Genomic DNA, 26,090 nt, shown 5'->3' on the forward strand with positions numbered 1-26,090 from the left:
TCTGCTGCTAACCATTATTCCAACAGATTGCTAGGAGAGGTCAGTGAAGTTGTAATCAGCTATCTTCTCAGTCAAAAACAATTTTGATGGCTGACAGTAATGGCCGACAGGGGTGGTTGATTAAGAAGGGACTCCGGTGACAGCCCTCAAAATGAGAGGGAGTATATGCACTGCTTTGATTTCTTGTTTAACTCTTCGTTTTGTCTTCGTGGGCACTTAAGCCTCGGCGATTGTATCTCTGCCGGGCGGCATGGCCTCCGATCCACGCAGGTAGCTCCTCAGTCTTTTTGCACGTCGTTTTTCCTCTTCAGGAAAGACTGGGGACGCTCTGGTTGCATATTATTACTTGTACACCAGCAAAAAAAATTTGTTGTTTGTTAACTTACTTATGGGTAGCCCACTCCTGACAGTTCGAATACAAATATATTTTTAAATCTAACTGCGTTGTCTAGCCCTGTGTGTGAAACGAAACGTTGTAGAAATTCAGTTAAACAACCTAATTTTGTTCATAAATTTTGGAACAAAAGAAATCTTACTGGAACTCACCCGCTTAAATATGCAATAAATTGTGGGAGGCGGAACAGAGGCTACACGGAAATGCATTTCATTTTCTGATTTCCGTATCATTACATGAAATGATAATTAGTAAATGCAGAAATCCAGTTCTTTGCAAGTTCTCCTCTGATTTTTCGTGAAGGTGTACTGAAAAATGGGAGTTATTTTACTTTTTAGCCCTTCACTCATGACTATAAGCAGTAAGTGGGGCTGGTATACCTTCACCTGAGTGATCTCATTCATTTAGACTGTCCATGGCAAACAAAAACTAAAGGGAATAAACTGCAAATTTGTCCATTCATTAATGAAAATACAGAAAGCAGACGATTACTGCCTTGCATTTGTTATCAAAAGAAGGAGGTTTTTATAATTTTTTCTCAAGAAATCATAAGATATATGTTCCCGAAATAAATGTTTTGCAAATAAACGGAGGGGTTTCAAGCTGTTGGCAGAAGTGACGCGAATAGAACACGAAGCCATCAAGATGGTGACCGGACCCTGCAGAAACCGAAGAGTTCGTGTTAGAAATACCGCTTAGAGTAGTGACATTCTATTCAAATATTTTGCTTTAAATGTTATTGAATGAATAATTAAACCACATGCCCATTCGTATGTCTATGTATTGTACCTATGTAAAACGTCATACTTTACGTATTTGCTTTGACTTTTTGCCAAGAATACTAATTTTAATTCTGTAATCTTAAGGGTATAGCCTAATGTTTTGCACTTGGGCACGTTTCTGCGGTTCTAAACAAACTTATTTAAATATCTAATTTGGGGTCTGCAATAATTTTGAAATCATCTGAAGGATAGAAAAACCTCCAAGGGGAAATGGATTGCTGATTATTCCAGCAATTATTGTTGTTATCTACCTAAGGTGACAGCTAATCTTACTAATGCGCCTTCTATTATTTGATTAGGCCGTAGTTTGATTGATGGGAAGTAATAAATTTTTAGGCTTCTTCGACACATTACCGATAGTAGTCAAAAATAACCTGTCACATCTTGGAGAATAAAGAGAAACTCAAAAATGGCTTCTAAGCTTGGGCTTAGTGATGAAATCATGTCCGGTGACACGATAATACCAATGACAATTTTCCAGTAATTTTAAAAGCTGAACTACCCAATAATTGTATAAATTTTCAGAGAGCCGTAGATATTAGATAAATTCTGATCAGAAAACAGCACCAAATAAATTCCATTTCTTAAAAACACCTTTAAGATGTTCCAGTTTGGACATTTTTACGAGTAATAGGTAAAAAGCTCTTAATGTTCCATAGCGACTCAAGACCTACTTGAAAATGAGAGAAGTCATAATGCTAAGACATAATTTGAATTGCTGGCATACGGAAAAGCTGAGGAGCCACAGGCATGGTCCAGTGGCCATACTGCCCAGCGGAAACACAATGCTCAAGTCTTCGTTACCCAATCAACCAAAACGTACGGTGGAATTAACAATTAATGCATTACCCAGTACTTTTCCTCTTTTGAGCGTCGTACCCAGCTCTCCGCTTGAACAATCTCCAGCTTCGGCAATCACAATGTAGCCGACAGCCCTCCCATTTGCGTGCAGCTGCAACCGTATAGAAATTACTTTATAGACCCTATTCAAAGAATTGGGTCACAGCATTGATTTTATCAGTTTAAGAAATTAGATTTATAAATCAGTAATTTGGCACCCAAGGAATTCATACATAAGGTGGACCATGTCGATACTAGAAACCTACCTTGGTGGAACTATCGCGGGGAGTTTTTAATGCGTATAGAGCCTACGCAATCAATTAATTCTCAAGTAGGTTTTTTCCTTAGGAAGCCACAACTGTCAGGTGTTCTCAAATCTGCCATGCAGTGCTGTCTAATACAAGGGGGAGTTCAAGGTGTTGGCTTTGCCTCAAGAGTATCCACCCATCGTTTTTTTGCCTGGCTTGACATCATTAATTTCGAATAACATCAATCAGAAGTTGGTGGTTTGTGGGCTCTGTTGTGTTTAAAATGCTTTCCCTATGTGCGTGTATTTGTAGTTCTCAGTCTCCATAATGGAAATTTTCCCTATTTGAGATGAAATAATGATATATTACCTTACGGAAGACATTTAAATTAAGATGCTACTTTAAGAGCTACAGGTAACCTTACCTTTTACCTCCAAGACCTTTTGTTACAGAGGGGACAACACTAACCTTACATTGTCCTTAGCAGTGCCAGAGCCCAAGAGGAAATTTCAACTACAACTACCATAAAGTGGTAAGGGATACATGTTACACCCCTTGTAACTTCAGACTCAGCTAAGAGGTCTGAAGCATCACATGATTTGACGTCGGTGGTTTTGTATAAATTTCAGGTTACATCAAATAGTATTTGATGAGGTGGCACCATTATCATCATATTCTATTTCCAAAGAATGTAATTTATGTAAGAAATGCGTTATCGCGCGCACCTAGCCGCGCAAAATCCAGCTTGCAGAAAAAAAGCACATGAAAACAGTAAACTTAGACTTAAAAATGGTGGTAATATTTTCGTTGCGTCACCAGTGCTACCTCTAACATGAGTAACACTTCCGAAATGCATAGAAATCACTTCCATTAAAAGCGCCTAAAATTCACAGCTAAAATCCCAATTAAGGAGAGGTTAAGCATGAGAATTTGGTATGAAAAAGAATAAATTTGCACCCTTTCCAGATTGACAGTATTTTGTTGACGTAAATTTATGCAGACTTATGTCTCCTTGAATGCACGCCTTCAGCCCCGTAATCACTTGCTAATTGGTCGGTACGATGGACCAATCAGCAAATCGGAAAGACAGCGGAATACTTGAGACTCTTCATAGCCATGTATATGCATAAAGCACCGAGACCAGAAGTTCGCAGTTCAAAAATGCGTATCCCCCTTTCAAGCGTGCTTATCCTACTAGCTCCGACTGCTCTTGCAAGCATCTTCACCACGCAAGTCGGTAATGTGGTACTCAACCTTTCTGAGAGGAGCTCTTTAATGGGTACCGGGTGGAATATCAGTGGAATACGTGTGGACGCGTACTTGGGCATTCCGTTTGCCAAACCGCCTGTAGGAAATCTGCGATTCGCTCCGCCAGTAGAGGCTGATCTTTGGGAGGGTCAGCTCGATGCTACAAAGCTGCCCAACTCCTGTTGGCAATATCGTCCTGGCAACTTCGATGTAACCAATCCCGCGGCACGTATTTGGATTAACAATACAGAGATGAGTGAGGATTGCCTCTATCTAAACGTTTGGGTACCGTCACGCCTACAAGGGCATAACGCATCCCTTCCAGTAATGGTTTGGATATTTGGGGGAGGATTCTTTAGCGGAACCTCAACGCTGGACGTCTACGATGGAAGGTACCTCGCGGCCATGGAGAATGTGATCGTAGTATCCATGCAGTACCGGTTAGGTCCTTTCGGTTTCCTCTTTGTTGAGTCACAAATAGGGGGAAATATGGGATTACTGGATCAACAACTCGCACTTAAATGGGTCCGAAAGCATATCAGCGCCTTCACCGGTGACCCAGGGTTGGTGACATTATTCGGAGAGTCTGCTGGAGCAGTCAGTGTGGGTCTGCATTATCTAGCGCCAAGTTCCAGATCGCTTTTCCAGCGGATGATACTCCAAAGCTCCAGTCCGCTGAGTAGATGGGCTTTGTGGCAAAAACCCGTCGCTCACGAGGCGGGCATATCGGTACGTTGGCAGCTGGTTTTTAATTAGCTTTGCGGGGGAGCACCCCCACAAAATCCTTAATAAGTGGATTGACGTTTACATTTGTCAAAGTGACGAAATCTTGTGGATCCCTCCTTTTTGAGAAACTAATTAAAATAATGTAAATATGTTTCATGCTTTGGCGTAACACCTGTGTAGAAGTTCAATGGGATTTGGGAACTTCATGTTTTTCTACCTAGACCATTGACGCCTTTTTGTGTGAATCATATAGAGGACTTTTTTACAATTTTTTAATGACAGAACTTATTACAACCAAAATATTTGTTCATTGTTAAGTAAAGGACAAGTAAATTTTTTCTAGGATATTCGTGTGTTAGACATAAGAACAAGGTTAGTGAATGTTTTAAGGCTTCTTGTATTTTGACAACAACAATAGCACATATTGAAGACAAGTGAGACAGCTCTCCTTTTCATTTGATGGATCCGGAGGTATTTCTATCAACTGCTAATAGGAAATCGGAATAAAACCTTATTTAAACAGTAATTTGCCCATCTTCGCTTGAACTTCCATCACCCATTTGAAATAGGTGAACTTGTACCAAGGAGGCACTTTTAATGGCACAAACTATTATTGTTGATGCTTACAAAGTCCAACAGAGAGGGTCATGATGTTATTGTCAGAATGAAGTCTGTACGTACTACAATACAATCTTAGCATTATGTGGTACTCTCTAATACTCCAAACTCTCGATTTAACGACCCCATAGTGTTTCAGGTCTCTCTGTCCTTTTAAATCATGGGTACGAAAGGAACACTCAAGATGGGGATGAAACATTTTTATGAATTGTGTTGAAAAACGTTAAGTCGGTGCCATTATACTGCATAATTCAAAGCTAGATTTAGGGTAAAAGACCCTCTCTACCGTAAATCTTTCCCATAAGCTTTGATTGTGTGGGACGTTGGATGGTTTATGCCTATATCAGCTCTTATCTGGCCCCATCAACCCACCTACTTGCTTATTAGGCGAAATTCACCTAATTTGGGGATTTTGGTTTTTTAAAATGTGTATTGAAAAGTTAGCATCTAAATGGGATTCCAACAGAACACAGTCACTGCTTTTATCACTTAAAATGCTGAACACAACATGCACCAATAGTTTGCGTTTTCTCGGTCAAAAGATTTAAGGGGAGTCCTCAAAATACATGTTTCATTTTGCATAAAAACTCCAATTACCTAGAAAATGCTTTAGCTCACTTAAGGTCAATTTGACACATTAAAGTGTTGCAAAATGTAAGAAATTAGAACATTGTCATTTTTGTCTAACCCATACTAATGTTTTTGAATGTTGAAATTGTATGAGTTGTTTTAATGCACTGTTGCAATTAAACGTTTTACAACGAAGGTCTTTCCGTTCTTTGTTTGGAATGTTTCGGGAATTAATGGAAAATACGCTGGTGATAAATTCACAAAGGAATATGCTTTTATTGATTAAAAAAGATTTCGTTTGCAACAAAACCACTACTATCACAACAATGCTGTTACAAAGATTGTCAAAATATAAACGAATTCTCATAACTATCTCATTTACACTCTAGTCTTTCTATTCTTTTGGCATCAAGCCATTAGTACTAGCGCCATAGTAGAGTTAGTAAAGCAGAAAGATCTACTTAATAGTGGCACTTCCAGGTTCTTCATAGCGGCTTGTGGAGTTGATTGAATCCCATCACCACAGTTACCATGGTCGACGTTGTGCTTGCGTTGAAGAATGTACATGACTTCACATTCCAAAACACTGCTCTTCCTCCATTTCGTTAATGTTATACCTCACTAAACGACGGTATAAATACATTTCCCACGTGAATTCCACCAAAAACACTTGCAGGTGACATAATTTACGTGTGGAAAAATGGGTAAATCAACTTTTATTTCGAAGAATCTAAGGTCGAATAAGGTGTTTACTTGGGTAAAACGAAAGTATGACAGGGAATAGGCCTATAAAGACGGAGAGGGTGAACTTGTTTGGACAATTATAAGGATATTATTAAAGAGGCTGGCAATCAGGGAAAATTTTGAAAAAATTAACAGATTAGGGGATTTTGGACTCCATGAATCCATTTCCTTCCGGTAAAAAGCTGAAGCCACTTCTCAACTGGATAAGTGAAAGAAATGTTAATCGCGACACGTAAGGGATGAATTATCTCCTGCTTCGGAGGCTGTTCCACATAGAAAGATATCACGTCCTTAAAGGCAGTTGGATATAATATAGAAATATTAGTCTACGATTAAGGAGCATTGTAAAGTTAATAGGACTCTGTGGACGTCGTTCCGATTCCATCGTCATAGTGATTAACCTTTGAGACAAATTAGATCATTCACAGATATTTGTCAAAGTTTTTTGTACTAAGAGCCCATGCATAAAGAAATATTTCCAAGTTTTGCTATGTTTTTATGCTATGTAACTGTTTTAATGAAACTAACCACCTGTGCTAATCGTGTTATGCATAAAGGCATTAATAATTGTTCAGATTAACAAATCACTTAAATGTTGCTTCTTATCCCTTTATAAAACAATAGGAATTCACTTAAGAATACAAATAAGTAGTAACCATTCTGTCAGTTTCGAATTAATGATTGCGATATCATTAGTGACACTTTATAGAGCAAATGAAACATACTTTGTCCTGGTACAATGGCCATCTAGACGAGAATAAAGTGGCAAAATTTCGCGTTGGTTACAATTTTTTGGTACAGTAGAGCGATTTGAAACTGGATCACTACTCGTCCCTGATAAAATTATGATTCTCTCTTGAGTAACCCCATTTTCACCGAGGTTTCAAACTCGGCACTGGTAAAGGAACTGTATCTGCGCTGTCTAATAAGTTGGGATTAGGTTATCTTTATATTCAATTTAAATAATGGAGGCAAAACTCGAAATTTTGAAGGCTTTGATATTTTCCTCAATTGTGTTAACTTGATCTTGACATTAACCTTCATATATGATGTGCCAACTGTTAAATTATTTGTGCTAAAAAGGTATATCACCAGTTCTATATCTCGTAAGCTAGGACATCTTTCTCGTCTCTAAAATGCCTTCAAAAAATCTCAACGGCTTCCATCTGAGTTGGCTAGGCTCAAGAGCACGTGAATGAGACAAATGTGGCACCAATTTATCTGCACATTCCACTCCAAGGGTGGTGAGAGACACAACCATTATTACCTGGAATGTAGCATTTATCAGAGAGCGGTTTAATCAGGCACACATTCGCACAGTGAAAAACAACGCTCGCCTATAGCTTTAAATCTAATGACTATATTTTTATTATGCAATCTAATTTGGTCAAATCACAGATCTATTTAGCCTAAACCGTTGTAAATATTTACGAATAATTAGATTAACGAAATAGCTTTACTAATATTCTGCCATTTTTCCAGGAAAAAGTTCGTTTCTGTCGAACAAAGAAATCTCATGATCGCCCGTAATGTGCTCAATGGACTTAAACAAATGTAATACGTCGGCTGCAAGCCTTCCTCTCTCAAAGATAGATCAAGTTTAACTTTTTCATCAATCTACTAATGGAAAAGTAAAACAGAATTTTACGAGCTATGTGATAGTTGGTTGCATTTTTTAGGAGTAGTGGGGAAAATGCATTATGCTCGAGCAAAACGCGGTGAGTCAACACCGGGATGCGGAACATCATTAACTCTCCGGTATCCCAGATCTATCTGATGGGCAAACTCTGACTGAATATGAGAGTTAATTGCGCAACTCGTCTTCAGTCGTCCCCCCTACCCCCTTCCCTCCCAAATAAGTATTCAAGTGCAGGAATTTCTGCTTCTTGACAATGCACAATTTAAAGAGCATTCACAAGTTATTCTAAAAAAGGCAGTATTCTGTGAGTTTCAAGTAAATCTACTTGAATCTGTGAACTGCTGCTCTAATTCAAGAATCTGTGTTAATAGCTGTATTAAATGAACCAAATGAAGTGCTAATTTCCAGGACATTAAACGTCTAACCCAAGGACTATTTGATCAAGCTTGGACGGTTCCGTTTTTTGGGCGGAAAGGTATGGTCTATATCTTAAAAGGTACTGCACCATCTACCACTTCGTAATTGTAGGGAACACTACTTGCGAGTAGAAAGGTCGTTCCTGCTTGTGCCTATAAATTAAAACAAAAACCCATTTTTTCAAATTTGTTCCAACTACTAATACGGCTGCACACCCTGTTTAAATATCTGGCACCTAGCCTGTAAGAAACCTCCACAATTATCATAAACCTGATTCCCTTGCGATTTGTTTTATTTAACCAAATTTTAGGAGTTTCCTTTACACATACGACAGCTTAAAACAGTTTGTTATAATAGATTTTGCATAAGTTAGTAAAGATGTAAAAATTCCGACTGTTCTGACAGTTTATTTTCCAAATAATACAGTATTTAACTCTGGAACACGCCAGCGGATTTCCATTAAAAATTTTAGCAGATATTCAATGCTGCTTACCCGTTTGATAAGACCTCCATTAATATACTTTGAATTTCATAGAAAAGTACTGCTTTGATCAAAGCAAGCTACAACTGTTCAGTTTTACAATAAGGCATTGTTATAAAATGGATGTCACAGATATATCCGATATTTTTTGGGAAGGAAAACATGGTAGCAGTGCTATATAACCCCCACCCTGTCTTTATCAATAATTGAGAAATTTAAATAAACCTCTTTGTAGTTCATCAAAGCCAGTAACTGTGCAGATCGACTTCACGATTTGGGGAAAGAGGTCGCATGCCTCCGGCGACTCCCCGCAAGCAGTGTTTTTGATACGCTAAGTGAGCTCACCCTAGCGTCCACCAAACGACGCGCTAGTCGCCTGTCAACCATGTCCTCAAATCCTCAGTGGCCGGTGCCATTCCTTACCGACGCATCGCAATATTTCGACGTTTATATGCGACCTGTTCTGGACGGCAATTTCCTGCCTGACTGTCCTGGCACCATTCTCTCCTCTATCAGTTCATATGAAGCTCCTGACGTTCTAATCGGTAATGTAGCCAATGAAGGAATTTACTGGCTCCTTTACGGTCTGGGAATAACAGGAATAAATTTCCTTTACGAAAATGGAACCGTAACACAGCCGTCGTTGGAGGATTTAAGGAGGGCGAAGATTGACTATCTTCAATTGGTTCAAACCCGATTCATGAGCATTGGCCATTTACTTGAACCTTTCCCGGCAATTGCCACATTGCAGTATGGATTCAACAGCCCTAATATTCCCAAAGTGACGTCTTACAATACAGGTCTACAGTACAATTCCCTGACCTCGACATCGGCGTTTCTCGATCGTTTGGATGATTTGAGTGGCGAAGTAGACTTCATCTGTCCCACTTTGCTTTTTGCTAGGCTGTTGTCGAAAATCGGGGGGTCGAGCGTGCAGTTCTATAACTTCATACACAGGACTAGTGGATGTACGTTTCCTGAGTGGACCGGTGTGATGCACGGATATGAAATTGAATACGTCTTCGGGATGCCGTTTTCTCAAACCTTCACATCAAAGTACTATAATTTTACAAATCAGGAAGCTGAACTTAGTTTGCGAGTCATGAGATACTGGGCCAATTTCGCAAAAAATGGGTGAGTTAATTTGAAGTAACGGTTTGCATAAAATGTCATTGAGACTTCAGTCTCGACCGTTAAATCCTACGTCTTTTATGATAAAAAGTGCTGTTTAAAGTAGAACACGCAAATATTTGCTGAATTTTGTCAATCAAACTGCTAGACTCTTGTGAGTTTGCTCATAATGTATCACCCACATGCATGATTATCCAAAGTGAGAAATTTTATTCCAGCTTACCACTGGCACTTTAGCCCTAGCAGCAACATCATTCCGTCAGTTCAGGAGACGTCCAAGGTGTTGTGAGTCAGCGACTAAAATGGAACCTAGCTGTTTGTGAATCGCATTTTAGGTGTGATATGCTGCCAAATTAGTCCTGACAATTACTGGCTTTACTAATGTTGGGTAAAGTATGCTATCATCTTATTAGTTCCTCCGTCTCCTACCCTTGAATTCCAGAAGTTATGCACCGCTTGAAAAGACAAACTTTGGGAAATATTTACTACTTTTGTGAGGTGAGAAAACCACATCAGGTGAACCTGATACCACTGAATGATTCAGTGAGTGACATGAGTGACAGGTGAAACGGAAATGATTTGATTTTCCAAGTCAAATTACAGGCAGGCTGTTGTAATCGTCATAATAACTAGAAATAGGAGGGGGAAAATCCGGATAATCTTAGCATTCTAGTGATAAAATAAGGGTGTCTTTAAATTCTGTTTTCTCCCAGTAATTTTTAAACAAAGTTCATGGGAAATCGTTAGAGCATTGTCTAACAACCGAGGAAAACCTACATCACATACAGTTGCTGTCCTAGTTTTCAAAGTAAAATTCTTATTTCCCTAGCAGTTAGTTAGACTTTCTCTTGTTGCCTTGTTTGAATTATTTCTGACATGACAGAATTTCATTTCCGTTAGATGATCGAAGATGAGGTAATATGTTTGTACACACAACTTTTTTTGTTTTAAAAGTTAAAAGTCTTCGCAAGCTCGTTTAAAATTCGACTTGCAGATTCAGAAGAAATTGGATCGAAACCATGCTTGATTTTCATAAAGAGATTATTCTCAAAGATCAAAATTAACGCTTAAATTTGGACTCTAGATTAAGTGTAGGCGACTGCAATGTAGCATCCGGCCCGAGACTTCTCTGAAGTCGAAAGAAGACGCAACAGTCATCGTCCAACAGAAGTGCTGGAGACCAGTGGAAGTACAAACATCGAGAATCAAGTGCCCGCGAGACGAAAACGATGATTTGAAAACAATCGAAGTGCTATATGACATTACTTAGCCCCGCCTCCCTCCTCTTTTGAGCGGGGTCCTCGGCCCTCCCCTTAGGCATCCTCCTGCGTCGGTCACCACAACATTGACGATGAACTGTCGGTCATCAAATTTGCGTGCAACTGAGCAGATGTCTAACTGCAACGTCACTGATTCCACCTGATGATTCTACTGGATCCGTAACGAACTCTTTTAGATGGTTCACGGCCACGACTAGTGTTGCTCAAGTTGTTACCGGCATTACCGCATAACACGGGTTTGGATGGTTGCTAAATATCGGCGTCATTTATAACCCTTCCATTAGGAGCCTCCAAAAATTCTCTCACGCGCAGCGTATATCCTTCCTTCAACACGTTAAAGTTTGGCATTTAGGAATAAAAACTAGGGTAGGAATCCCTTAGGATCGGATTTGCTTCCCACTACTACCAATGTAACAACCGAATCTCCTCTGAAGGAGAAAGAAGTCATGATACTATGATAGGAGAGCTGGAGGGCTGTCAGCATCATTCGAAGGCCATGACGCCCAGCACAGATAAAGGCAGGGCCTTCAGTGTCCGCAAAAACAAGCCAAAGAATAAAAAATAATTAAAGTGTTGCATTAATCATCGTGTTAACTTGAAATGTGGAAGAAATCATGTACACTACCATTTTTTGAATGGAAATAAAAAAGAATTACTGACCAATCAGAATTCGTTGATAGCACTTAAAAGCGGAACTTCCTGTGTCTCTCGCTTTTACCAAGCATTTGATACAGGGAAAAATAGGTTAGGAAAATAATTTCACATAAGTTTTACTTCGCATAAACCGAAAAGATGTTGTTGCTTCTAGGGCAAGAACAATCTACATCTATTTTACCATTGTAAGCTTGGACAACCTACTTAAACTACGATTTGGCGCAACAAGTTATCATAAACTGACAAAAGGCGTACAACATATGTGTGACGCATTCCAAGTTCTCTTTTGGCTCTACGCGATTGAAGTCTCCCTCCGGTTGAATGACATTTTAATTTATAGTAAACAAGTATGCTGGGTGTTTATATCCATAAGAAATTTAGCAACTTTACTTCTCTGCATACATTCAGCAAAGCAACCACAGACCCGAAAGGAATCGAAGTTAATGAGAACTGGCCTGACTTCCGTGTGACCGACGAGAGCTACTTGGAAATCGGCCTAAACACATCGACGGTAAAGGAGTCGCCACACGACAAGGGGTGCACCTTCTGGAACGACATCTTTCCTAGTCTCCAGCGAATCTACCTGCAGCGCAGTGGCTACAAGAGCTATCCTCAATCTGGTTCATCCGCTGTCTGCCCCTATATGGAAGTTGACCTTTATCCAGTGGAGCGTCTTCGTGACTTCGTCACCGGTGGTAAGGCTCCTGTTCGATGTGTACCTAGATTCTTCAAAACTGATACGTACGAAGTGAGGTTGTAGCAGTTGCCAGGATTCGATACAGGTTCCTTTATCCAAGTATTTCTATTCAGAGCTTCGAGAGTAATTAACGCACATCCAAGCCCATCTAATAGGAGTTCACAGCGTTGACAATAAAGGAATGTTGTGACACCCAAAGAACCCGCACATTCAATAAGAAAATTTAAACAAATTCGGTTTAACTGAAGAAGAGCTGAGAAACTAGTGGTAGATGTGGTATAAACAAGAATTCATGTTACTAGTATAGGATAATAGAAAAGGTCAACCCACTAAAAGAAGATTGATGGATAGAAATTACAACTTTAGTTATCTGGGATGGTGACACCTACCTCCATTTTATTACTTTCGATGAAGTTGCCGAGGAGGGCTTCAAACTCTAAACCTAACTTACAACCCAACTTGGCCTAATAAGGCCAAAGTGGACATCTATTTTGTAGTGGTCTCAGTTCATGGCAGAAAATTTTGCCTAATTCCAGTTGATATCTGTTTGAATAATATTACGCTTGCCTTACGCTTGGACTTCCGATGAATCAGATCTTGGAGTATCGTGAAAAATGAATGCCTCAACAAAACATTCCCGTCTAATGGGAAGCCTTGTTGAACTTTTACTGTCAGACGTATACCTAATTTCCATTAGAAGCCATCTGAGGATTGTATTATTCCAGTAAAAGTGGTACTACAAAACAATGCGTCAATCGAGATTGTGTCATCTCATGTCTAGTTGCACTACACCATCAAGTGTCTTGTCTAGTTAGGCTATGGAACATACAGTAAATTAGTGAATACACAATTTATTGTTTACAGAAGGTGAGATATAGGCTCCACCTCTAAGATTATCAGTTAATGGCATCAAAGCTGAAGGTTAGAGGAATACCAGTGTCTGGAAAAGTAGATGTTGTGCAACCTAATCACGTAAGATGATAAGGGCCCGTGACATCGCATGACATGTGACTTCAAATTAGGTGATGACGCAATTAACACACGAAGCGAGGTATTTTATGGATAGAATGTTTTTAGCTAAAAAATTGCTTTCTTCTTGTTTCTATTAAGACCACTGTTTTGTTCCCTTTAGAATATCCGGATGGAAGTGAGCGCTTAATGCTGCCGTGGGTCATCGTGTTTGTGCTTCTGTGGATGCTGGTCTAGAGACGAAGTCAAACGGAGGAAAAATGTCCAAAAACGCCAAACGATCACTATGTTTAATTCCTTTCACCACTTCCTCCTCCTTCACTCAAACCCTAATATTCCAATAGGATTCCACGAATTATCATCACCAGTAGCTTGAGCTAATGTTGTCACCCTCTCCTCGTGACCTGTCAAGTGAACCTCTTCCTCGGGTCGGGAAACCCAGAAAAACGTTCCAAGAGTAGAAAAAGCAGTAAAAAAATATTATTCGGTCTTAATGTGATGCTAAATTTTGTTCTTTTGAGGACGAAGAGCTCTTTAAGGCACCTGGTCTGAGGTGATGACTTAGAAATAGGTGGTTGAATGCTTGTTTAGGTCTACTAATGTTCCCCGTGTTTTATGACTCTCATCTTTAAAGAGCTTCGGCCGAAATGTAGTATTTTGTAGTCATTTAGCTGTGATTGTGAAATATGCATCCAGACTATTGAACAGTCGTTTTCTCTTTGATAGTTTTCCTTTAACTGCACAGTTTCCAAATACATTTCCTTCCTTTATCACAAAAGACATTTACATCGAATCGGTAATTCCAAGTTTATTAATATTAAGAACACACTTCAAAGAGTTAAAAAGACAAGTTAGTTTTTAAAATAGTCTCTCGGCACATTACGCATATACATACCTGTTCCAGTGTTCAAGTAATACATAAGATGTTTCGAAATAGGGAGATTCGCTGGTACGACTGACACTTTGGGTTGCTGGATCAATCGAGTTTACGGAGCCATATGTGGAACGCTTACATCTAAACCACTTAAGTACCTTGCTGTAGCTATACTGCTGTACTCGGAATCCTTTGGAGATTCAAATGCCTGGGGGTTCCACACCTTCGGTCTTGTGATTCGTCAGCACAACACAATATTTCATGCATGCACCAAACATTCAACCTTAATGACGCCTAAATTAATCTAAACTAAAACACTTTCAATGGCTACTTTTATTTAGCAAAGCAGACAAGTCAATTACAACTGCATATAGCATTAAAATATTGACATGTACTTTTATTGTAAGGCAAAGTAATCAGGAGTCCCGGTTTGCCATTAACGCCCTTCTCGTTCTTTACTATTTTAAGGGATAAACCTTGCCTTATTACTTATGCTCTATTTTGTTTACCAAAGAATCTTGAGTTAAAGTAGTGAATTTCCTACCATATTCTCTAGCCTCACTTTTTGAATTTCCAAATTAAATATTCAATAGCCAGAAATGAAATGGGTGTAATAGTGGACATTTAAATTCCCACTAGTGGTTTTAAAATCCCCTTTTCGCACATCTGGTAACTTTATTTGGCAAAAAGGATGCCATTCTTTTTTATTTCTGTAGAAAAAAAAATTTAAAACAGGATTGTGTTCAATCTGTAATAAGATAAAAGAAAGTCTTTTCCACGATTTCTGCCCAAACAATAAATGTTGCTTCAATTGTTATTTCGTCCCGTCAAACAATAGCGGTGCGCCCTATTGCAGGAGGTGGAGTCACTTGCCAGGGTGGTTGATACACGCTTATGAAACCCACCAGAGATAGTTCTGAGGTAAAAATGACCGAATTTTTCAGCAACAACATTGGAATTTAATGCACATGAGAAGATGCTTGAACTCTGCGACGGACATTTTTACGAAGTAGATTAACTGGTGCATGACAATTTAATGCTTAATTAGAAATTCTACTTTATTCTATTTTTGAATCATAATCACAGCCTATTCATGTTCGCTATCTCCTTTATTTAACCTCATTTAAACCAAGTTTTCAGGTTTTAAATGGCAAAAGTGTGACAGGCGACTAGAAAATTCACTTTAACCAAGAAATTCATTTTTTTGTTGTTAACATACAGCTGTGGACCAAAAAGAGTTGAACTGACTAGCACAACTGGGTAAAAAGCAAATGAAGTGGCATTTCGAAGTGACTTCGGTCTTCAATGCTGTGTCGAAGACGGGAGTCATCCATGAAAGCACAAATGCCTCTTGGACTGCTGTTTTAAGTTTACACAATACATATCCAAAAATAAATATCTCGCATATCTGGAAATATTGTTACAACTTTGCCTAATGGTGTCTAAACACCTTGATGAAAGTGCTCCAATTGGTAAAAAGTCCCTTTTTGTACTTTTATTCAAGCCAAAATAATGTTGGCTGCATTTCCCTCAAAATGTATTTAACTAACGAGAAAAGTCGATGGTAATGACACCCTTTGAAACTCAGACTCCTGGACAGCAATGACTTAATCTTGGCGATTATTTGTAACGCTTAGTTATAGGGTAAGAGTGCCTAGCTGCATCGTCAAGTCCCTCTCCTTCAAATTAGTCTCGATAACTCACCTCAAGGGGGTCCCGTCAACTCAGACGGGTTTGAGTCTGTGCAGGAATCAAATGCTAGCGTAGCCCTTAAATCAGCCTTATACGTGAGAAGCAAGAGGATTTGTCCCGCCTAAACTATTTTCCATAAAGATAAACAACTTCTCAATTCGAGTACATTTAGTTTTTGACGGTCCTGACAGTCAACATGGATTACCGGCGTCATCCTGTTAATTCATTTCGCACGGGGTGTTCCACGGTTCCCAAACAAACCTATCTGATTTACGAGCCTAAGGATCGACATTAAAAGCTGATTTAATCATATCCAGCAGTGTATGCTCAAAGGAGTGGTAGTTGGTACTCTGGATATTCCCATAGCGTAAACATCGTGTGGGAAAAATGACACCTGGTGCTCCTGTTGATAAGAGAGACATCCCGCTCCGCCACCCAGGGGAGGTCGCCATTTGCACTTAGGGTGTCATCCAAACCAGGCAAAAAGTTTTGAATGCTGTATCTGGGCTAATATCTTCCCATCAGTCCGCAATTGTTGCTTATTGGAGCTCTCTAAGCAATCGATTAGAGTAAACTCCGACTCCCAAAATAAGGATTCCAGCAACTGACAAAAATTGTGTATTTACGTTACAAATACATTATACATAAAAAATTAAATAAAGTAAGGCACTATTGGGATAGAAATTTGCGAACATCCTGCGGCAGACGCAAACCAATCTGGTCAAAGTAGTGGAAGAACCTGAATAGTGAAGAAATGGGCTCAATAAAGCCGTAAATAATTAATGAATACCGAAATGGTCAAATTTAATTACAGTGTCATAGTGATAACATAAGAGCAACCTAAGAATAAATTGTTATTGAAAGTCGCTAACCGTCTCCTGGTAGCTGAGCTCTTTCGACGCGACTCCGCTCTGCCGATGCTCCTCAAGGCTGGTAGAAAATCCAGTGCGGATTCCCTCTGGAAAAAGCAGTCTCCTGACTTCCTTTCCTCGTTGAAGGCTCTTAAGCTAGCCAGAGTGCCGACAGCCTTGTCGAAAACTACAGAACTGAAAAAAAGACGTATATAAGTGGGAAGGATTCGTGTTTTTACTACGGTGTTATTTAAGTGGCAACTCACGAAAAATAATCCTTAGCTGAGCGTTCGTCTATATAGCTGCCGAAGGAGAGACTTTCGGAATCCACAGGAAGAGAAAGTAGCCGCTCCTCCAAACGTGTGAGGTTATGCAAAGTGGTTAAATGTAGGAGTCGACGCCATTCTTCCTCGCAAGCGAAGGTGCCACTGATGCCCACTGGATCGATGCCAGAAAGGGGCGCAGAACAGACATCCCCGAAGACGGTCATCAGATTTGAAGACGATGTAATATCCAAAGGCAGGGATTCTATCCCTCGGGAGATTTCATTTCGACCGCTAACTGCTGAACACATGTCCAAAAGAGCCTGCGATTCAGTTGCACGAAAGAGTTCTGAGAGCACGTCGGCTGACAGCTTCTTGCATTGAGGTAACGGAAGTTTTACGACATTCGACGTTTTCTAATGGTAGAAAAGGACACGACAAATAATACGTTTTAACGGTTCTTTAAATAAGTCGCGTTCGCATAAAAATGACATATCTACAAATCCACGTGACGGATGGGACACCGTAACATTTACCTTCTTAATACTTATACGCTACGATTACGGTTGACACTTTAAATTTCGAACGTTTATGCAATACTCAAAGTCAAGTTTTTGTCTTTGTCACAAAGGAAATGTGACAGGACAAACAGACACATTCTAACCTTGACTTCATCATAGCTTGATGGTGATGTTAGGCTGCCAATGACTAAACCAATTCGTGAATCTGATACAAAGAGCAAAAACTTCAATCAAGACGACTTGGTCAGTTAAGGTATTGCTAGTTTCATGCACAGCGACTACGTAAAAGTCCGAAAAATAGAAACAAATTACCAACTGTTTTTCATGTTCTTCAGACACCAAAGGTTTTTCTTCGACATCAGAGGCAAAAACATCCACAAATTCATTGCCAGTTGATTTTGCAGGACCTTGAGAGGAAATCCGAGGAATAGCGAAGGAAAGACTGAAAAGACGATGGAATGTGCTGTTGCAGGCATTCATGAGATCGTAACCACTTGTTCTAGTACTCTCCTAATGTGAAAGAGGTCAATAAAACATAAATCAATCTATTTAGTCACAATGGATGATGTTTTTTGGAAAATTAACTTGCCCCATCGAGATGTTGATTCCCAGACCCTGTAATCCATTGCAAGCGCACAATCGACTGCCGAATGTTCGAGAATTCTCGACTGTTAACTACTTCTTTGGCAGTGGAGGAGATACAATCAGGCATATCAAAGTTACAGTCCTCGTCATCACGACGAGTTAAAGCTAGCATTAGCGAATCAGTTAGAATGAGACCTCGAGAATCACAAATGCGTTGCAGAATGGGCTTTGCTAGGGCCTAGAGGAATGGCAAAAATGGCATGCTGGACTACTGTGTAGAAAGGGAAAATGCATTCCAGAAATAAGCCTACCGACGACGCGAGAGGCAGAAGTTTGCAAGTTTGGTAGGGAACCGGAATTTTACGAAGAACAGAGGGATCGGAAGCGGTGAAGAAGATCGGTCGACGACCCATTTGAAGGAGTTTGCCCACCGCATGCCAGAATCCTCGGTCAGCGTCGAAGAGCACGTCAACATCGTCGAAAAGAATCAACGATTTGTTGATAAGTTTTAGTCCTTCTACACCCAGGTGGAAGAGTGAATTAGTGATTAAGACTTCAAGGCAAGCGTTTCGAGAGTTCGACAAAGACTCACCAGACGCACCGCGCTCCAAGGAATCTAATTGAGAGGTATTTCGTGAAGATGGTCGCTTATTGGGTAGGGAATAGGGGTCAAGTGTCGATTTTCGTGACTGAAACATAGCCTTGTCGGAACTCAAAATCGAGACTGTAAATAGAATAAAGGGTGAAAAAGGTGCCAAACAAGGCGAGTCCATAACTGGAGTCATCAACACACACCTTTTGATAAGTCAGAGGCACTAGAGGACGCGGATAAGGCTTCCGTGGAAACGTGCTGAGATACCATAACAGGTGAGCATTGGGATGTCACTTCTCTTCCAGAACGACAAGACGACGGATTTACTTCAAACACCTGCGGGATTAAAAACAAAGTCCGACACATGAGAAGATCCAAAAAGCCAAGATAGAAATTGAGTGAGGTACCTTGTATCCATATTGCGTAGCAAGTGCATAGACAAGGGAAGTTTTGCCGCAACCTGTGGGTCCAAAAATGAGGTACGCTGAACAACGCAAGGAGTTTAAAGGTTCCAACAAAGATGAACCATAACTATTAACTCTATCGAAAAAGTTCTAGTGATCGATTCATTTGTACCTCAACCGTTTACCAGCCGAAGGATGCGATGAATCTATAGACGCCATTACTAATAAGGAAAATTACTTTTGGCGCGAGCAGTCCGGGAATCAGTATCCCAGAGCCTCATCCATTCAAGCAAGGGAACTATTTCACTAGAATGTAAGACCATTTCCGACAAAGATGCCGGCGAATATTCATCTGTCCACATTTTTGGTTCAGTCGTGGCATTATCTTAAAGCATCGATTAATTCAAGACAGCCAATAACATACGACAAGGTTCCATCATAACTACATCAATTTTATTTTTGGGTACTTTACTGTTCGCAACGGGTGGCCTAGAGGAGCTTCTGAGAGAATCTTTTCGGGAAGGCTTGGCAATGCGTGACGCCCAACACGATTCGATTATTTTTCTCGACATTCGAGACGATCCGCTAGTGGGCTTTATAGATGTTGCAGAAGTATTTGAGAATATCGACGGAACGACAGAACGCCAGACTCCATTAGTAACGTTCAGAATAGGAGTTCCTGTAGAGGAGGGGTTCCTCGGCGACCTAATCTCCGCGCCAACCGAACCATTTACATGATTTTCTTCTTTAAAACAAGTTTTCCTCCTCTTTGATTCACGTAAACCAGAAGCATTCAGTCTCGATTTGTCATCCCGTAGAGACAAACGCCTGCGTTTATTGGTATCTATTTGCGATCTTATTATGCCAAAAGCTAGTAGATCCTCGCCTTTTCAAAGTTAATAGTTACAATAAATTCATACGATGCAAGGAAACACGTTTGGAGCCACTCGCGTCATACATCCGAACTAAACGAGGCCTAAGCGAGAATTGATTAGCGCGGCAGAGCTGAAACATGTGGATTCAATATAACATAACAAGTTACCAAAATTAAGTATTACAAACTCTTGATGGTAACACAACCGTTAAACTGCCATGTACTTTAAGCATTTTCTAAAGCACACGCGCAAACAGAATTTCCTGCACATGCATTCCACTTATTGTTTTCGTCATAACCTGGTAAGTATGAAATAGGCCAAGAAATGCTGTATAGCGCAGCCATGGGCGAAATTAATATTTCTTACTTTGGAAGTACATTACTCGTCTTATTATAGGATTTTAGTTTATGGTGCAGAAATTAGTAGCACTCTAACGTTGAGACTATAACGGCGCAAGTTAACACGACAAAGTACTCTGAAGGTGAATATGACACTAACGTAGAGAAAAGTCAAGATCCTAATGAAATAATCCTTGTGCCGTGTCGCGGAGTAGAAGCACAACTTTCTGGGGCTCAAAAGCTCTCCATGTTGGGCGTACGTTTATCAATATATCAATTCCCAACAAGGTAAAGTGATGTGCCTTTCATTTTTGTAATTCAAAGCATTAAAATCCCGCAGTAATCTTTTGGATTATAAAGCTTCTAAATAACTAGTCATCACTCAAAGCCCAAACTGCTGGACCAGTTACGTGGTTGTGTGAATAGTCGAAACGACGTATTGATCACGTCTTCCCAAGAGTGAAATCTAGTTCCACATAATTTGGTGAGGACCAGTTTACAAAAAAAATTAATATAGATTACTAAACCAACCTATTTTTGCAGTTGAAACAAGGTAGATTCTGTTGGAAACAGAGGAATAATGTGGCGTCCTAAGACTTCCTTGAGGATGAAAGAAGACATAACACTCGGGCAGAATGTATATATTCGGCACAGAGAAGGTGTTTGGGCTACTGGCAAGACCCGAAGGCCAGTCCACACGGCGTAGTACAAAGGCCAAGTCAAGAGCGGCTCCTCACCAAAACCGAGAGATAAACAACCATCGTATTACGCTAAAGTACCCAAACAGCAGTCTGAACAAACTCCTTCTTCCCTTCTTAAAGATGGCTTTGATTCCTAGCAAGTGAAATCGTTCCATAGCCTTTAAAACTTGAAAAAAATTATTGAAATATAATAATTCGGTAGCTCTTTTAAATTCGCTTTTGATTCTCGTCAGTGTCCCCCATCCCCCTTGCATGTCGGCGGTACACTTTCTGTCCTAGTTTTACGCGTCCTTTCGACTTGGGGTGCCAAATCGGTGATAATGGATAGCGAATCGGATGCTCGAGGACAACTACCCTAATTTCCAGTTCTGAATGTTGAACCTTAACGTCACAATAAGGGGCATATGTTGCGGTTGGGCGGATACGTCGCAACTAAATCCCGCGTTCTGCAAGAATGCCAATCACACGTGAGCCATCTGGAAAAGATCATTACATATCTGTCTACGGTACCTGTTCAAAGAGGTCAAATAAGTGAACAAGCGATACTTCTTCATCTTTATGCTAGCTGAATAGAAACATGATAGATATGACTGGCCAGTACAGAGGTGGGAAGAGAGTAGCAAGGAGGAACAGACGTGAAACATCATTCCCAAGAAAATAAACACCGTCCTTAATCAAATGACCCTGCTTTAAGGTCAGCGCTCTTCCATCCATCGATGGGTACATGTGACGGCCAGCACATTTCCCCTTCTCCCAATACAGTTTTCAAACACGACAAAACTCCAGATAGAAGAATAGTGTCAAGAGGGATTAGTGACTATGGGATAGCTGGCATGTTTGGTTCATGGGTGTTTCCCTACAGCGCCGACTATGTTGCGGTGGCCGACGGGGGTAGTTAATTAATTGAAGCGTCAGGAATGACTATCAAAAGGAAAGGGTGCCATTTAATATCTTGGGGGTTTGTTTAGCTCCTCATTTTGGTTTCACAGACACCGAAAGCACGGCTTTTGTAATCCCCACGGGCAACATGACCCTCGGGCCATGCCAGTAGTCCCTCAGCCCTTCTTTCTGCACGTCGGCAATATTTTTTCCGTCCTGGTGTTATGACTACTGTCGACATCATGAAAAACTCTGGACGCCACAGAAATTCTTAAAACAGAGATCAATTTAACGCCACACGCCAATTGTGGCAAAATAATAGTTAATGTGGGGAGAATTATAGGCATTACATTGTGAAATCAGGTATAGCAAAGGCAAGGGAAAGCATAAAGCTTATTATGTGTACTAATTAATATACATTCGTTTAAGGGTACAGCCTAAACAAAAGATTACATTATTAATTCAAAATGACAAATTTTAGCAGAGCTCTCTACAACTTGTAAATACTTGGAGAGAATATAAAGATAGTTGTCACGATTTTGTTTTGTTCACAAATTGCAAAAAGGTTTACGGCAGGAGCACAAAAAATGGGAATCATAAAAAGGTGGACTGCAGCCAAGGCAATAATTGATAGCTCACTAAGAGGATAAGCTCTCAGGTCAGATGCTCTAATTGTTCCCAATGTTCTCATTCATCATCAGTAATGTTAGATCAAACTTTGTAGTCATCGAACACATGTAAATATGTAGGAAAAAAAATTTGAACTGCCCCCTCTCTTGTGTTTCAATATGCCTGAAGCATCCGATTAATGGTGATGAATTGTCTAATCTTTGGATGAAAGTTAAACAGCGTCAATGGATTGCGACCTCCAGACACAGAGATTTGAGGGAAAAGTGTTTCCGCACTAGAACTAGATTATTTTCTCGTGTAGTAGTAAGAGTACTCAAGCTTCATGAGAAAGGAACGTGGGATTCTCATTAAAATGTAGCACTGGACCAAACTTTAATAATTGGAACAATTCGGTTTCATCAAATTTTACATCAGGTAAGTATTGTGACCAAAAGTTGCCTCAGTTAGTTGTAACCCAGTATAAACTCAGAATGCAGCTGGGTGCATGGGGCAATTACATGGCTAGTTAACGAGCCATTTGTCCAACTTGACCAGCATGTTTTAACATCAAACAGTAAAATTGCAGAAACGTATAAAGAAATCGCTTTTTGTGATGCATTGATGCCCATTAAGATCTGTCATTTATTTTGCACCCTAACAGAATTTTAGCGCTTGGAAATGTTATGTCAAATAGACCTTTGAAGCACAACTTCACTCAAGTGGTCACCTGGTGCATAAATGAATGTTCTGTTGATGAGTCTACAAATATCAGACTCATCAATGTCTAATACAAGGCGCAAAACGCCTCGTAAATGTCAAGGTGACTATTTACAAGTCATTTGTCGTACAGCATTCGCATCCCCATCGGCGAAAGTCACCAATATTACATCAGAGTGGCATGCGCATAGTAATAACAAGCATATCACGCTTGACAGCATAGCATGACATGTAGAATTTACATCGGTACCAAGTAAACGGCAAAATTATGGCTACATATGATGTGGTAGGGAAGTGACCCAGTGAGTGAATCAAATGGCATAGGAGCGAGTAAGTCTGTTTATCCTTCCCACCACTTAATTTGTTGAAAACGGTCCACATGCATAAAATCTAGCTCCATTTTAAGACGCCTCCTTGTCACTTAAGACAATCCACTAGAGGGTATTACTGGCGCTGCCTGAAATTGCATACATCTAGATCCTGTCTGTTTATTAAGGCGCAAAGCCAGAGGTTTCCCTTCGAGACTGGAACTCGTGTGCCATTAAATCAGCAAAGCTTGCATTACGTAAATGGAACGGATAGTGTCCTTATTTCTCTGAAGAACGCGACGATCTACGAGCAACAAGAAAGCCAGACATTAACTACATTTTTCGTGAATATAACAGAAATCTTAAGCCAATAAGCATAGGGGAAAAACAAGACATTTTAAAGATCGTTGATTGGTTTATGCTTAAAAGCATTTTTCAAAATCACAAAGAATTCTACGGCAAGCTTGAACATCATATTTAGCAAAGTGCGACTGTTTCATGTGCGATAAGAAGATTGCCATAACAGAAGGAAGCTCTAAAGGACTATCGATCATTTCCCAAATAGGAAGTTAGCAACGCTTCGACTGCACCCGCTAGCAGAATATAATGTCACAAAATCCACCACTAACTACTAAAATCTTAGTAAAATATATGCAGTGCTTAAAATCATCCCTCTTACAAAATAGCTAGACCATTCTAGTAAAGTTTGGAAGCACAGTTGATAATAGCCTACCCTACGACGTTAGTGTTATCCGAAATTCCGAATCCCTGCTGTAAAAAGTTTCCCTCCCCATGTGATGGAAAATGTAAGCTCGCAGCATCAAAAAAACGGGATGTATTGCGTAAAAACTCATGAAAAGAGACATCTCCCCCTTCAACTTCAGCTCCACGATCCAAAGTTCAAAACTCTTGAATGCCTTTATGGATAGGCAGTTGGAAGCTTGCGTGTTGCGAAAAATGAAAATGAATAAGGAAGATGCATAAAGATCTTAATTTATTCCAAATGAAGTCTTTACAATACTTCAATGAGATTTTATCAAAAGAACGGTTCATTGGTATAAAACACCACAATGTCACTTATATACAAAGGGTAAAGGTCGACATAAGTCATAAAAGGCTGACAGTTAAAAAAATATCGATATCCAAAAAAATGTGTACTTAAGAAATACGCCATCACTCCTTTATCTATTTCCATTTGATAATGCAGTAGATGAAGAAGAGTCCGAGCGAGTGAGATCAATTTCAACCGACCCTCCATCTCTGTCAGTTGGTAGGGCCGATGTGTCGGTGGAAAAAGACTGTTGATACCTACTTTCCCCACTCATTGTTGGAGATGCTACTTCTAGCGTTTTTAAGGACATCGGTGATGCTTTTGCGAAATCTGCCAAATTATCTGCGCTCACTGAAGCAGACTCCTCCGTGTCATAGGAAACATCCGCTGTTGAAGACCTTAGCGATTGCACCTTTATAACGAATGAATCCAGCGTAGAGACTTTTCCATCAACGTGAGACTTCTGTTTTTTGGGCTTTAGAATGCTGGAACCATCCGCAGTTGCTTTATTCTTTTGCATGGTTTGACGCTTCGTTCCAGTGGTAGAATGGGGGGATACTCTAGCGTCACTAAATGCTTCTTTGTTCTCCTTCAAATAAGCAATAAATTCCGCAAAATCCATCGTACGAACAGCGGAAACCACCTTTGAGTCGTTACCAGATGCCATAACGCCAGAGAACACGCGTACGCCAAAGGCAGGCCAGACGAAACGCGCGGGATAACTTTAAAGATCCTAATCAACACATCCAAACAAATATGGCTCATTCTAAATACCTAAAAAAATGTCTGCTTTAGCGTATAGCAAACTTGTTTTTTAATTTTGCATAAAAAAGCATTGTTTGCGTCCAAACTTCCCGCTGTTCTAAAATGTTGCCCCAGCTTATATGTACTTAAATAGTATTTTGTGACCTTCCTTTCTAATAGCGTATGTACCTTTGTCAAATCTTTTTCAAGCATTTAACGCTATTTATTTGCATAAAGCGAGCAGTAAAGAAAAGTAAGGTAGCTCGCCAAAAGCCAGTTGGACTACTTGCAATTTTTCTAATTTATTTTAAACCGAATTAAAGGATTAGGAAACAATGTTATGTAATACGATAGTGGTTTATCCCTCGGTTCTGGTGAGGCGCCACTTCTGTGCTTCGAATTAGCCCCCTTGTACCTCGCTGGGTGGGCTGGCCTTTTGGGCCATGCCAATAGCCCAGACACCTTCTCCGTGCTGAATATATATTCTGCCCGAGTATTGTGTCTTCTTTCGTCTTCAGGGAATGCCGGGACGCTACACTGGTGGCAGCGGAAAGCGAACCCGATCTTGAAAGACATGTATCCTGATTTTCCACTTCTGCGTGATAAGCCTTAGTAGAGCGGAAGAAGTACACATGCTACGGATGGGAG

General features: G+C 40.1%; 2 protein-coding genes across 2 annotated transcripts; one reads left to right on the plus strand and one right to left on the minus strand. All coding sequences in view use genetic code 11, as the record gives it.

Annotated features, from left to right (window-relative positions):
* Positions 1-3,386: 3,386 nt before the first annotated feature.
* Positions 3,387-13,675, plus strand: EGR_07877 (Acetylcholinesterase; the record flags this gene model as incomplete). Its single annotated transcript, XM_024497126.1, has 4 exons — positions 3,387-4,241; positions 8,943-9,841; positions 12,181-12,467; positions 13,602-13,675. 4 exons carry the CDS (start codon positions 3,387-3,389, stop codon positions 13,673-13,675), a joined length of 2,115 nt encoding a protein of 704 aa, XP_024348463.1.
* Positions 13,676-16,673: 2,998 nt separating this feature from the next.
* EGR_07878 (ATPase family AAA domain-containing protein 5) lies at positions 16,674-25,365 on the minus strand (the record flags this gene model as incomplete). Its single annotated transcript, XM_024497127.1, has 11 exons — positions 16,674-16,743; positions 16,877-17,050; positions 17,122-17,534; positions 17,952-18,149; positions 18,277-18,462; positions 18,536-18,741; positions 18,817-18,948; positions 19,020-19,152; positions 19,224-19,300; positions 19,645-20,106; positions 24,960-25,365. 11 exons carry the CDS (start codon positions 25,363-25,365, stop codon positions 16,674-16,676), a joined length of 2,457 nt encoding a protein of 818 aa, XP_024348464.1.
* Between the last annotated feature and the right edge of the window lie 725 nt (positions 25,366-26,090).

This window comes from Echinococcus granulosus (genome assembly GCF_000524195.1).
Source record: "Echinococcus granulosus chromosome Unknown EG_S00089, whole genome shotgun sequence".
Classification (NCBI taxonomy): Eukaryota; Metazoa; Platyhelminthes; class Cestoda; order Cyclophyllidea; family Taeniidae; genus Echinococcus; species Echinococcus granulosus.